Below are 12636 nucleotides of genomic sequence, written 5' to 3'. Positions count from 1 at the left end.
TTGCTCGATAGCCACGCTAACGCTAGTTCTTTAGACTGAACTGTCGCGCTTCTCGTTGCGTCACACCTCAACCCGCCTCAAAGCCAACGCTGATTGGACGTTCGTTTGGTGAACGGCTCCAAGTTTTCTTTAACGGAGAGTCTCCAGACTGATCTGCGAGTGAAACCTTGAAAGCTCGCGAGATCAGGATGGTCTCACGAGGCTAATGGAATCGAGCAATAGAAATAAATAGAAAACCAAGTTTCATATTGGATTGATGATACCGTTATTTGCCTGCAGGTAAATTAGTTTAGCGGAACAGAGTAGGTTTTATTATGAATTATACAAAAGTTATGATATAAATAAATTATATACTTTGTGTATTTTCCTGTTAAAAGGGAGTTTTTTCTCTGGACTGTCACTGCATGCCTGATTGATCGGAGGTATTGCTAGAGTTAGAATGTGTAAGACTAGATCAACTGGGTTCATAAAATAAAAAACGTTTCCAATCTGACTGAATTGTCTTTCTGAAGGGACTTGTGTTGAGAATCTGTGCTATAAAAACGGAATTTAACTGAAAATGCAATATATCACTATGAACTATGAAGGAACATGAATCATACACCAAAAAGATGTGTTAAAAATTTTATTAAAAAGAAACAAAAACAAAACCAGAGCAGCTGCCAACATGTGGCCTCATAATTTAGGATTTCTGTACAGTTATCCAACAGTAGAAGCTTCTCTTAGGTCCTGAATCTTCCTCAGTGACACTGATTGGCATCTTTTCCACCTTGTGAGGTGTCCTTCAGCCTGACGCTCCCCGTCACATGTGCAACGAAGCATCTCAGTAGGTGGATTCCCCAGTAATGAATAGAGCTGTTGCAAAGAGAGAGAAGGAAAAATTACATTTACACACAAAACAGGTTCTGGACCAGAAAAGAATGATCTGATTCAAGTCACAGTCACACAGATTATTAAACAATTATATATGATATGAAAAATTATTGGTCGATTCTGATTAACAAGTTAAACTTAATCTGTTCTATTTCTATTCAGTGTGAGCTGAAGGTGTAGGATGTTTAAACCAGAAATGCAGTTTCTCACGATACAACAAACAGAAAGCAGATTACATGTCGTTAAATCCATAAAACCAGAAGGCCATCAAGATAGCGATGCATCCAGTGCTACGTGATTAAGTGATTTCTCTGTGTTTCAGAGAAACTGATCCCTGTATGCACAGAGATTCCCCAACATGAACACTGGAGACCAGAAGCAACGCTGGTGGTGTTATTAAAAGAGCAACGGCGCCGTCACTCAGTTAGCAGCAGAAGGTTAGAAGGAGTCAGAGGATTGAAAGCCATGAAACACAGAGGACGCCTCATCAGACTGCAACCACAGCACTTAATGGGAGCATGTGAAGGGTCGGGCTGTGGGTTCAGGGTGGGAAATTATGAGTGCAGTGGAACGGGTCGAGCCAAACCAAAGCTAGAGGGTAGAAACCGCAGCCTTCCTGTCCATCATCAGAAAATGTGGATTTTTTAAATCCAAAATTCAGATATAATTGGAGTATTTATAGGCTACAAACTAGGGGTGAGTATCGGCATGGGTGTTGTGATATGATACGTGATATTATTACAATATTGTGATATTTTACCTAGCTATTGTGGAGTTAGGAAGTTGAGGCTTGCAAGAAATTTCTTCTTGCAAGAAATAAGGTTCAAATTTATTTAACGTCCTCAAACAGAGAAATAGAGCTCTCTGACTGCAGCAAGCTCAGTACAATCATTTATAACTTATAAAAATCACACACTTCCCCCAGGGGAACCAACCCACCCCCTGCATAAAGAACATTCTCACACTTGAATGTTTGGTTATTCCCAAGAAAAAGCACTTCAATTCATCAAGGACATCAATTTTAGCCAGATAAATCCATGTTGTTTGGGTTTTCATGTTAATGTCTTCCACTGTGACTAAAGAGATGGTGACGTGCTGCACAGTAAAGAGGCTCCACAGCGCCACCTACCAGAGTGGAGGTGCAGAGGTGGTCCATTTTCCCCTAATTGTTTAAGGCACAAATGTTTTTCTTCTTTTTTTTTTTTTTTTATCCATATTAGAGACTGAAAGATCGATATTTTTAATTTTTTTTATTTTATTTTCACAACAAAAACATAAAAACAGAATAATGTTTCACTAAAAAAGAAAATGTGATGGACAACTGCCGAGAAACCTTCAAGGGGCTTAATGAGTGGCAGTCTCCATAAAAACCAATATATTTCACCATTTCAGACATCTACACTCACCGGCCACTTTATTAGGTACACCTGTCCAACTGCTCGTTAACACTTAATTTCTAAGCAGCCAATCACATGGCGGCAACTCAGTGCATTTAGGCATGTAGACATGGTCAAGACAATCTCCTGCAGTTCAAAGCGAGCATCAATATGGGGAACAAAGGTGATTTCAGTGACTTTGAACGTGGCATGATTGTTGGTGCCAGAAGGGCTGGTCTGAGTATTTCAGAAACTGCTGATCTACTGGGATTTTCACGCACAACCATCTCTAGGGTTTACAGAGAATGGTCCGAAAAAGAAAAAACATCCAGTGAGCGGCAGTTCTGTGGGTGGAAATGCCTTGTTGATGCCAGAGGTCAGAGGAGAATGGCCAGACTGGTTCGAGCTGATAGAAGGGCAACAGTGACTCAAATAACCACCCGTTACAACCAAGGTGGGCAGAAGAGCATCTCTGAACGCACAGTACGTCGAACTTTGAGGCAGATGGGCTACAGCAGCAGAAGACCACACCGGGTGCCACTCCTTTCAGCTAAGAACAGGAAACTGAGGCTACAATTTGCACAAGCTCATGGAAATTGGACAATAGAAGATTGGAAAAACGTTGCCTGGTCTGATAAGTCTCGATTTCTGCTGCGACATTCGGATGGTAGGGTCAGAATTTGGCGTCTACAACATGAAAGCATGGATCCATCCTGCCTTGTATCAACGGTTCAGGCTGGTGGTGGTGGTGTCATGGTGTGGGGAATATTTTCTTGGCACTCTTTGGGCCCCTTGGTACCAATTGAGCATCGTTGCAACGCCACAGCCTACCTGAGTATTGTTGCTGACCATGTCAATCCCTTTATGACCACAATGTACCCAACTTCTGATGGCTACTTTCAGCAGGATAATGCGCCATGTCATAAAGCTGGAATCATCTCAGACTGGTTTCTTGAACATGACAATGAGTTCACTGTACTCAAATGGCCTCCACAGTCACCAGATCTCAATCCAATAGAGCATCTTTGGGATGTGGTGGAACGGGAGATTCGCATCATGGATGTGCAGCCGACAAATCTGCGGCAACTGTGTGATGCCATCATGTCAATATGGACCAAACTCCCTGAGGAATGCTTCCAGCACCTTGTTGAATCTATGCCACCAAGAATTGAGGCAGTTCTGAAGGCAAAAGGGGGTCCAACCCGTTACTAGCATGGGGTACCTAATAAAGTGGCCGGTGAGTGTATATGATACTGTGTAAAAAAACAACATTTCTTTGTATTAAACAATTTAACATATCATTTAGACCACAGACAGTTCAGACAACTTAGTAGCAGCAATTCTCCGTTTAAATTGTTCTTTAGAAAGATCTGTCAGTGATGTGGGAAGACTGTTCCATATCCTTCATCCTCTGTATAAAACACTAAACTATGTTTGAGCTGTACGAGAGTAAGGAGGCCTGATATGACAACTACTACCAGTTGGATACTGGTGAAATTCATCATTAAAAGTAAAAATATTACAAAAGTGCTGGGAAGTAACTTTTTTATAGAGCTACAAATAAAGCTATTTGAAGTTGATTCACTTGATAAACACTAAGAATACTTCCCTGAGCAAACACTGGTTGGGAGGGGTGTCTACGATTTACACAAAATAAAATCACAAAATAACATTAAAGCTTGCTTCTGAAGTCGAAAAACTAATATTATAAATATAAAATATTATAGTGGGGGAAACGAATATCACGATATATCACCAAATCGTTTTTTTTCCCAAGTCCCTACTACACACCAAGGAGGTGACTGTGAGTCTAAATATATGTCCTTTAAGTCACTGAAAGGTCTTATGCAGCTGATGGACCAACATTGCAGCACTGTGACCTTTAATCGCTGCAAAGCAATAAGGAACAAATGTCACCACCAGGAGGGGAGGATTAAAGTGTCCTTTTTTTCCACAAAGAAATCAGATCAGATTAAAGCGAACAAATTAATATTCCAACAATTTTGCCTGATCAAAATATTTTCCTGCAAATAAGGATTTAAGTTTTTGTTGTTTTTTTAATCAATCACGTTTTAGCAAGAATGAACAAAAAGTGAAGATAATAACTGACAGATTAAGTGACAACTAACAATCATACAAACTTTAATGTTGAGAAATTTAACCCGTTTTATGACGTAAAGAAACATTTTTACTGAAGCACAATTATTCTAAAGTGAAAATACAAACAACAGTAAAATACAGAGAGAGTTTAACTGTAAACAGATGGAGGATGATCTGTTTTCTGAATGAGTTTATTGTTCTAGAAGTGACCAATAAACTTTGGTCACCAGGGACTCTGACATGTTCATCAACAATTAAAACGCAAAACATGAAAACGAGGAACTGATTAAACCAAATCAGAAATAAACAAGTAGTTTAGCTGTCTGTCAAAATAAAAGGTAAAAAAAATTATGTCTAAAATCAAAAAAGCAGACATGTTCATTTTTCTAAAGAAAAACTGCTAAATAAACAGGTCCTCACAATGTAACAGTGAATATTAGACAATGACTTGTTTGCAACTGTTCTTCTTCACTGAAACAGTTTTTTTTTATGTAAGAGGAAAAATCAGAGCTTAAAATAAAACTCAAGATTTGTACTTTATTATATTGTGTAATTTTCTTTCTCTGCGAATTGATATTATAAAACTGGTATCGAAAAAAGTATCGTTCAGGAACCGGTAACGAAGTGAAGGTATCGGTATTGATACCGGCACCGAAAAGTTTTGAACAATACCCAGGCCTAAGGGTAGCTCCACCCAATGTTCATCAGATCCACTTTTCGACACGCAGCCGGAGCAGCTAAGATGCTTCACAACTAACTTGTATAAACATCAAAAAGGAAGTTTTTGTTTCTCCTGCTGCGTGCGGTCTGAACGTAGCATTACTCTTTGCGTAAAGTGAGCGTTTGCAGCAGCTGAACAATGTGTGCCTGAAGCTGAGGAGAGAAAGTAAAACCATCACCTGATGAGAAAGGGCTGAGGGAAGCAGCCGGTGGTCTGGCTGTTAACCACCTCCTGTAGATTCAGCAGGTTCGTCAGCAGAGCTCCCCGTCCACACTTGTCGATCTTCGTCACCACGATCTGAAACACAGCGACAGCATTTTCAAAAACATATCAGCAGCATTTTCTATCAGTCACTCATGTGTTTTCATGAATGACGTTGCTAAAATAAAAGATTAAAGGCTGCCTGATGTCCTTTTCAATTACGATTTCCTTCTAAAGTCAAACTAACCATTAAGAATTTGAGCTATTCTAACATTTTTACCTGCAAGACTGAAATAATATAAAAGAAGAGGCCAGTTTCACAAATGTAGGGAGACAACTTTGTTCCACTATTGTTACAAAGAAAATGTGTAAATTAAAATGTTAACAAATGCAAAACATTTTTACTTAAAAAAAAGAGGTTATGAAAGTAACTTTGCTGTTTCTCATAAATTTTTTTCTTATTATATGTATGTATTAAGATGTTATATTTTCAAATACCATATTTTCAATGTATTTTTCATTTACAGGTTTCAGATTTTTACATTTTTAGTGATTATATTCTCTTTACTTCAGAGGGCGGGATTTCCTGGAACAAAGACGTGTTTCTGTTTGTCTGCAGCAACATTATATTGGTCAAAGTGCTCGACTGCATTGGGCTCCAATAATTAGATTTATGGATTACAATTTTAAAAGAATAGAAAATACTAAGCTTGCAAATACACTTTTTACAAAAAGAAATAAAAAAAAATTAAATAAGTAAAACAAAAAACAAAACAAAAAAGGAAGTTGGAAAAAAAATTTGAAAAAAAAAATATATATACAATTTTTTTTTTTTTTTTTTTTAGAAAAATTTAATCTGGAAAAAAAAGAAGAAAGAAATAGCAAATCTACTCTCAAAGCTTTTTTTTTTTTTTATAAATAGGGTTATTCAAAGTTTTAATTCTGGTCAGATTTTTTTTTTTATAGTTTCCATTTACAAAAAAAAATCCTGTGCTTGCAACCAAACTGGATCAAAATCTCCTCCATAGATCAGGGATCTCTAACCCTGTCCTGCAAGTTTTAGACGCATCCCTGCTACAACATGGCTGCATCAAAGCTGATGGCATGAAGAATATTTGAATTAGCTACGATGGAGCAGCTTATGCATCTACAGTGTAAAGCAGGGGTCACCAACATGGTGCCCACGGGCACCAAGGGGCCCTCAAGGACCACAAGGGGTGCCCTTAGAGTCTTCTGAAAATAGAACAACTAATCAGTGAGCTACGTTTGAAATTTCATTGTATTCTGTTGCTTTTCTTTTTTAATCAGTTATAGAACATTTCATCATTTAATCATATATGGCATTTAAGCATTTATAGAGATTTCAACATGAAAATGTCTAAAAGAAAATTATAAATTTAAAGAAACGATAAAGATATGTTTATGATGTATGAAGTTTAGTGAACGTTGACCCTTGCCATTCATAGGTCAGTATTGGTAGCCCCTCCTGTGACTTAGTACCCCTGAATTAACCCTCAACTGTAAAAAGGTTGGTGACCGTTGATCTAAAGTCTGCAGGGCAGCAGAACTTGAGGACCAGGGTTGGAGATCCCTGCTATAGATGCTAATGAGGATCTTAAATGGTTGAAGACATTTCTTGTTGCACTTTCACTATCTGCCCACTAAGTGGCAGTGTAAGCCCTAACAGACCAGTCAAAGAAAGATGCTTATGAACCATCAACACCCAGAATAGAGCACCTTGATATCAGGGAAATGTTTTTTCACTGCCTTTGTCTCCATCGCCTTCTGAATTACAGCCAGATGTTCCTCAGGTTTGTTCATTAAAGGCAGCTGGAGTCCACCTGATTCACCAAATCCACTATCAATACACCGAGGATGATTACAAGGCTTTTAAAATATGTCATCTTACCAAATATAGCCTTAAAGTCGTCCTTTATGGTTGTGATACAGCATGCTAATTTTGCCATAATGATAATAATGAGTATATTTCACCCTGACATCCATTTAAAGGTGTCTTTTGAACGGCTAACATCGGAAACCGCTGGAGTTAATCCTGAAAAATGAGGTTCCAGCTGGGTGAAGTGGTGTCCATATTCTCCATCACTGCTTCCTCACTCTAGCTCTGCTCATGGCTGATATGTCACTGAGTTTAATAACCCTAATGGCATGAATAATTAAGGGCCGAGTTCCTTCAGAGTGCTGGTGCTTCGTTATTACGTCGCAGCAGGGCAGTTCTGGATGTTTTTAGATAGCTGAGTGTGAACGTTCAGCATTAATTCACCGCGGACGTGTCGAGGATCTAAAAGACGGATGAGTCAAAGCTAAAAAAGAGAGATAAAGTGGTTAAAAGCCATGACTCCCATTATGCAGAGGAAACTCTGACGCTTCCTGAGCTGTTCTATGGATTTAAAAGGACATTAAGTGCAATTTTAAAGTTCCCAAACAAAATAATTTATTCATCATAAAATAGAATAAGAAGGAATTAAGTTTTTTATGATCTCTGAAATTTATTTAAATAGACAGAAGTTTTACCACATATGGACATCTGGTCTCCTCACACATCTCCAGGGCAACCAGGTCTGCCTTCTGAAGACCGACGCTCCCGTCCACCAGGAGGAACGTCCTCACCAGGCTGGAGGAAGCCAAACATCAGACACAGATCGACTCTCAGTACATTCATTAAATCAGTCAGGAAATATATATAAATATGATGCGATGAATGTTTGCAGGACTTCGTACAGGAAACTAGAAAATGGATCCGAATATATTCTTACAGCAAAACCACCAAAGAACTGCAGCTATCTGTAAGAAGATCCACACCGCCACCTGGTGGTTGAAGCTGCACACATCACACATAAAGAATCTTCAGCTGCTTAGTTTGTTTGTCAGTTCCAATGTGTCACTTCCTGTTTGGAGGTTTTTTATTTAGAGCACGAGGCAAAGACTCCAGTGCAGAAAAGATGCTACCATTGTTTTAACAGGAAAAACTCCACACTGAAAACAAATAGTCAATTGTAGGGGTTCAAAGTGACAGTATTCATTAAATCAGAGACAGATTTCCATAAAAGGGAAACCTTTTCTGCTCTTCAAGAAATTTTCAATCTAATGTATTATAGAAATGCTGAATAGATTTGCCGCTATGGATCAGGTTCAAAAGAACGTTAATATTGGTCAAACATATCTGCAAGTTGATGCATCACATGTTTTGATGCAGTTCAATCTGCAGAGCCTAACCCCGAAATCCGCTCCAGACCGCCTGCGCAAAGCAAAGCCTACATCCTCTGCTGTGGCTCCAGTCCGCTCCGCTCTGCGTTCCTTGGAGATAGTAGAGAGCATGCGTGAGATGAACCAGGGTTTCCGCGGATCATTAAAAATAATTACAATTCATACATTTTTTTTTTAAATCAAGGCCTTAATTGGCACTAAAATTAATTAAATATGTTTATCGTGGCATTTATAATTCTTTAATAAAAAATGTTTATAAAAAACTATTTCGTCAGATATATTATATCGCGATTAATTTGCGTGGAACTGATCATAAAGCCGTATGTTCGGAAAAGAAGCTCGAAGCGGAGAAAAAGCTAGAGAATATATATATACGTATATATGTGTGTGTGTGTGTGTGTTTGTTTACATGCATACAAGAGTCATGGAACTGTGCTTACAGCTCCTTCATATTTCATGCACACTAATATTTTGTGTACATGGTTCTTGTTGATGGCATTAAAATTATTTCTAATAGCATTAAAATAGAGTCACTCATTCCTGTATGAACCCAAACTCAGCATCTCTTTTCATTCCTGTAATAAGAAGTTTCTTTTGACTAGATTTGATTAAACTTTAAGTCCCTCGGTGAATAACTGATAGTTTGCATCGTATCATTTAAATAAACAATGTTAGTTTTTTTGGAATATATAAGAATTATGCTCTAGTTTCTAGTTACCGATCTGTTGCTACTATATTTTAATTTGACGAACCAGAAATTCTTGATGTTCTTTTTCCTGTCTGGTGCGATTGCAATTGCGGATCTTGACCTGGCCGGACCGGAGCGGAGCAAAAAATAGCTCGGCTCCGTATTTTGTCGGTGACGGATGGAGAAGACGTATGTGGACGGAGACGTGCGGAGGAGTAGCGGTGGATGTGGAACAGCTCTCACTGATTTACATGAAAGACAAGCGCTCCGTACGACGTACGTCAGCGGGGCGGAGTGGAGCGCTGACGGAGTATGTGGAATCTGTGGGTAACTGTCTGACGCGTTGGGGTCAAACTAGGGATGCACGATATAACCAGCCCCCTATCGGTATCGGCCTTAAAACTGAATATTGGACATCGGCCATCCCACCAATATTTAACTCGATATTTGATCAGCTTCTGAGTTTCTAAAGTCTAAAAAAAAAAAAAAAAAATACTACTTCTTCCTCAAAAACTTCTTTTTTACAGACTTAAAAACTTCTAAAGATGAGGGAAAAAATATTGATACATTAAAATATCCCAATATCTTCATATGNAAATATCACGAGAGTTTGTGACAGAACGATGAAATTTCACGAGATTTTGAAAGTAAAATAGATCGATACCGCGTTTTTAAAAATCTATTTGATATCAGCATATGAAAATAAAGTGTCAGAAATGGATAACAAAGCTGCTATTTTCAATGCCTACTTATTTTTGTCCAGCTTTAACATCGGTATCGATATCGGTTATCGATGACATGAGTTTTAAAATATCGGCATATCGGATATCGGCCAAAATCCCAATATCGTGCATCCCTAGGTCAAACACATCCGTCTGTTTATGTTCTGCAGAAAAATGCTTTAAACTCATTTTAAAAATCTGTATCTGCTCTAAAACTGTCCTCCTAACAGGCACCACTTACTTTTTCCTGGAGTAAAGATAAGGCTCCACCATCTCCACAAAGTCTCTGGGAGCTCTGTGGCCGTAACCCGGCATGTCCACCAGGGTGAAAGCTTTGCCAACTCGGAAGAAGTTCATCTTCTTGGTGTGACCCTGAAGGCGAGATATCAAAACAGCCATGAGAGGTGATCCACATCCAGCCTTTTCCTCTGCTTCCTATTTTGTTAGCAAAACAGCAGATTTTTTTTTGTCATCCTCTTCCCTCTGGAGCAATTCTCAACGTTTCAGAAACCAGAAACAGAAGGAGACGACGCAGCAGCTCATTCATTGATGCCATCTGAATTTCCTGTGCTGTGCTGAACTTTTCAACTACAATGGATACTAGGGCGGCCATTTCTATAGCACCAAAAAGGAGGAGAAGAATCTGGTAAATTCTCATTTATAGTAAAATTTTGAGCCGTTTAAAGAGGATGCTAGTGTAGCTGAAAAGGAAAAATATTAATGAAACGTCAAAAAGAATAGGTTCACATTATTTATATTTACTCAATACATTATGGTGTTCAAAACGTGACCACTGAGATGAATCTTTAAAGTGCAGAATGCCACAAAACACAACATATGGGGACTTAAACTTTAAAAATAACATTTATAATAAAAAAAGGCTAATATTTTATTTAAACAACAAAAGAGATTGTAAAAAAGACATTCAACTGCTCAAAAAAATTGCTTTTTCTTTAAAGAGTTTCAGTCTTTTGGGAACTTTTCTTCAGTGTTTGTGCAGCAGACCTGTTTTCATGATCATCCCTTTAGCTGGAAATCTCCCAGTCCACTTTCATGCCACAGTCTACACTTCTGTAGCACTGGTGATGTTTTAGAGTATGGCCCACCTTGCATAGGATGCATCAGAGCAGAGTTGTCTGTTCTTGAGACTGACATCTGTCCCAGCATGCACTGCGGCAGCAGCAGCTTTCAATAGAGCGCTCCATTGAAAGTTAAAAGTTCTCTTTTCTGTTGCTGTTGTTCAATAAAAGTACGTTTTAAGGTCATTTGAGGCAAGAACATTATACTTTTAAGCAACACTATACGGCCCATGTACTACGGAAGAGGATTAGGGCCAGTGGAAAAAAACCCCAAAGTTAACTGTTTTTTAAATTTTATTTCAGTTTAGTATTGGAAAAAAGTCAGACTTTTTTCTCAGAATTCTGACTTTAATCTCAAAATTCCGACTTAATTCTGACAATAAAAAAAGTCAGAATTCTGAGAAAAAAGTCAGAATTCTGAGATTAAAGTCAGAATTCTGGGAAAAAAAAAGTCAGAATTCTCACTTTTTTCCCAAACTATACTGAAATAAAATAAAAAAATCAGTAAACTTTTTTTTTTTTTAATTAGTGGCTCTAATCCTCTTCCGTAATGTACTGATTTAGTGCGTAATTTAAAAAACCCCCAGCAGACCTCTGAGGGTAACGTTAGCCCATCTGCAGCAGCGCTCTCTCTCTCAGCATAGCCGTGTGTGAAGGGCCGCTGGCTCTGATGACAAGTTTTTTGTTTTATTTGGCAAAATGTTCATTTGATTTGTGTTTATCTGACTGTGTTCATTATTATTCCCCCAATAAATGAAAAAAGTAAGAATTTATTATTATGTAGAGCAGAGGTGTTCAACAGGGGTCCACAGAGGTACTGCATGAGGATTGCATAAGGTTTGGTTGATTAGACGTTTTTTTTTTTTTTTCCCCTAATTGAAATGTCTTTAAATCCACATTAAAATGAATTCAACACACTGTAATAAAACAGATAAATGGAGGCAGAAGATGTCTTTCAGTCATTAATGCTCACATTCAGTGACACACAGGAGCTCTTTCAGGCTGGGCACCGTTTCATTCACAACACCTGTCCCATCAACCAGGAATCAGAATCAGAAATACTTTAACAATCCCAGGGAGAGATTACTTTTGTTACATTACTCCATCTGTAATAGAGTGACTATAGGACCAGTTTGATAGAACACTATTTCATACAATATATATAATTAGGGGGTCCCTGCTCCGTTTGGGGGTCCTTGCCCTGGAAAACATTGTAGAGCCCTGCTCTAGAGATGATTAATAACAGGAGGAGAACTACAGCTCCAGACGAACCGAGCGTGTGGTGATGTCATCAGTACGTTTCTGTCCCATATTTATCCTGCGTGCTGCCGTTTTCCGCGATTCAGCACTGTCCTGTGTTCTTCTTAAGAACATATCGTATTTTCACGACTATAAGGCGCATATAAACGTCTTTTTTATTTCCTCAAAATGTGCGGCGCGCCCTATGTGTTACTGCGGACGTTGTTGAGACCGCCATGAGAACGTTAAAGGGGGAAGTGTGGGCGTAGATTGTGTATAAAAGAACAGGTATGTGCTTTATGCAGAACATTGTTGTCATAACAACCCTGAAAATGGCAAAGAGACACGCCTATGAGTTAAATTTTTCCATCCGGACCAGGACTACTGTAGCTCAGCGACGTCCGGCGGATTA

General features: G+C 38.5%; 1 protein-coding gene across 1 annotated transcript in view; it reads right to left on the bottom strand.

Annotated features, from left to right (window-relative positions):
* Nucleotides 1-632: 632 nt before the first annotated feature.
* The window catches only part of gtpbp8 (GTP-binding protein 8 (putative)), a 16159-nt gene continuing 4155 nt past the window's right edge, over nucleotides 633-12636 (bottom strand). The window contains exons 4-7 of the mRNA XM_015371333.1: nucleotides 10148-10278; nucleotides 7804-7903; nucleotides 5249-5367; nucleotides 633-855 (exon numbers count right to left, since the gene is read on the bottom strand). Of these exons, the coding sequence (XP_015226819.1) occupies nucleotides 741-855; nucleotides 5249-5367; nucleotides 7804-7903; nucleotides 10148-10278 (465 nt within the window). The 3' untranslated portion in view covers nucleotides 633-740. The remainder of the gene's footprint in view (nucleotides 856-5248; nucleotides 5368-7803; nucleotides 7904-10147; nucleotides 10279-12636) is intronic.

The sequence above is a fragment of the Cyprinodon variegatus genome, unplaced genomic scaffold, assembly GCF_000732505.1.
Source record: "Cyprinodon variegatus isolate N-32 unplaced genomic scaffold, C_variegatus-1.0 Scaffold3, whole genome shotgun sequence".
In the NCBI taxonomy this organism is placed as follows: domain Eukaryota; kingdom Metazoa; phylum Chordata; class Actinopteri; order Cyprinodontiformes; family Cyprinodontidae; genus Cyprinodon; species Cyprinodon variegatus.
The sequence above is the reverse complement of the archived record's forward strand: the minus strand, read 5'-3'. Positions and strand labels throughout refer to the sequence as shown.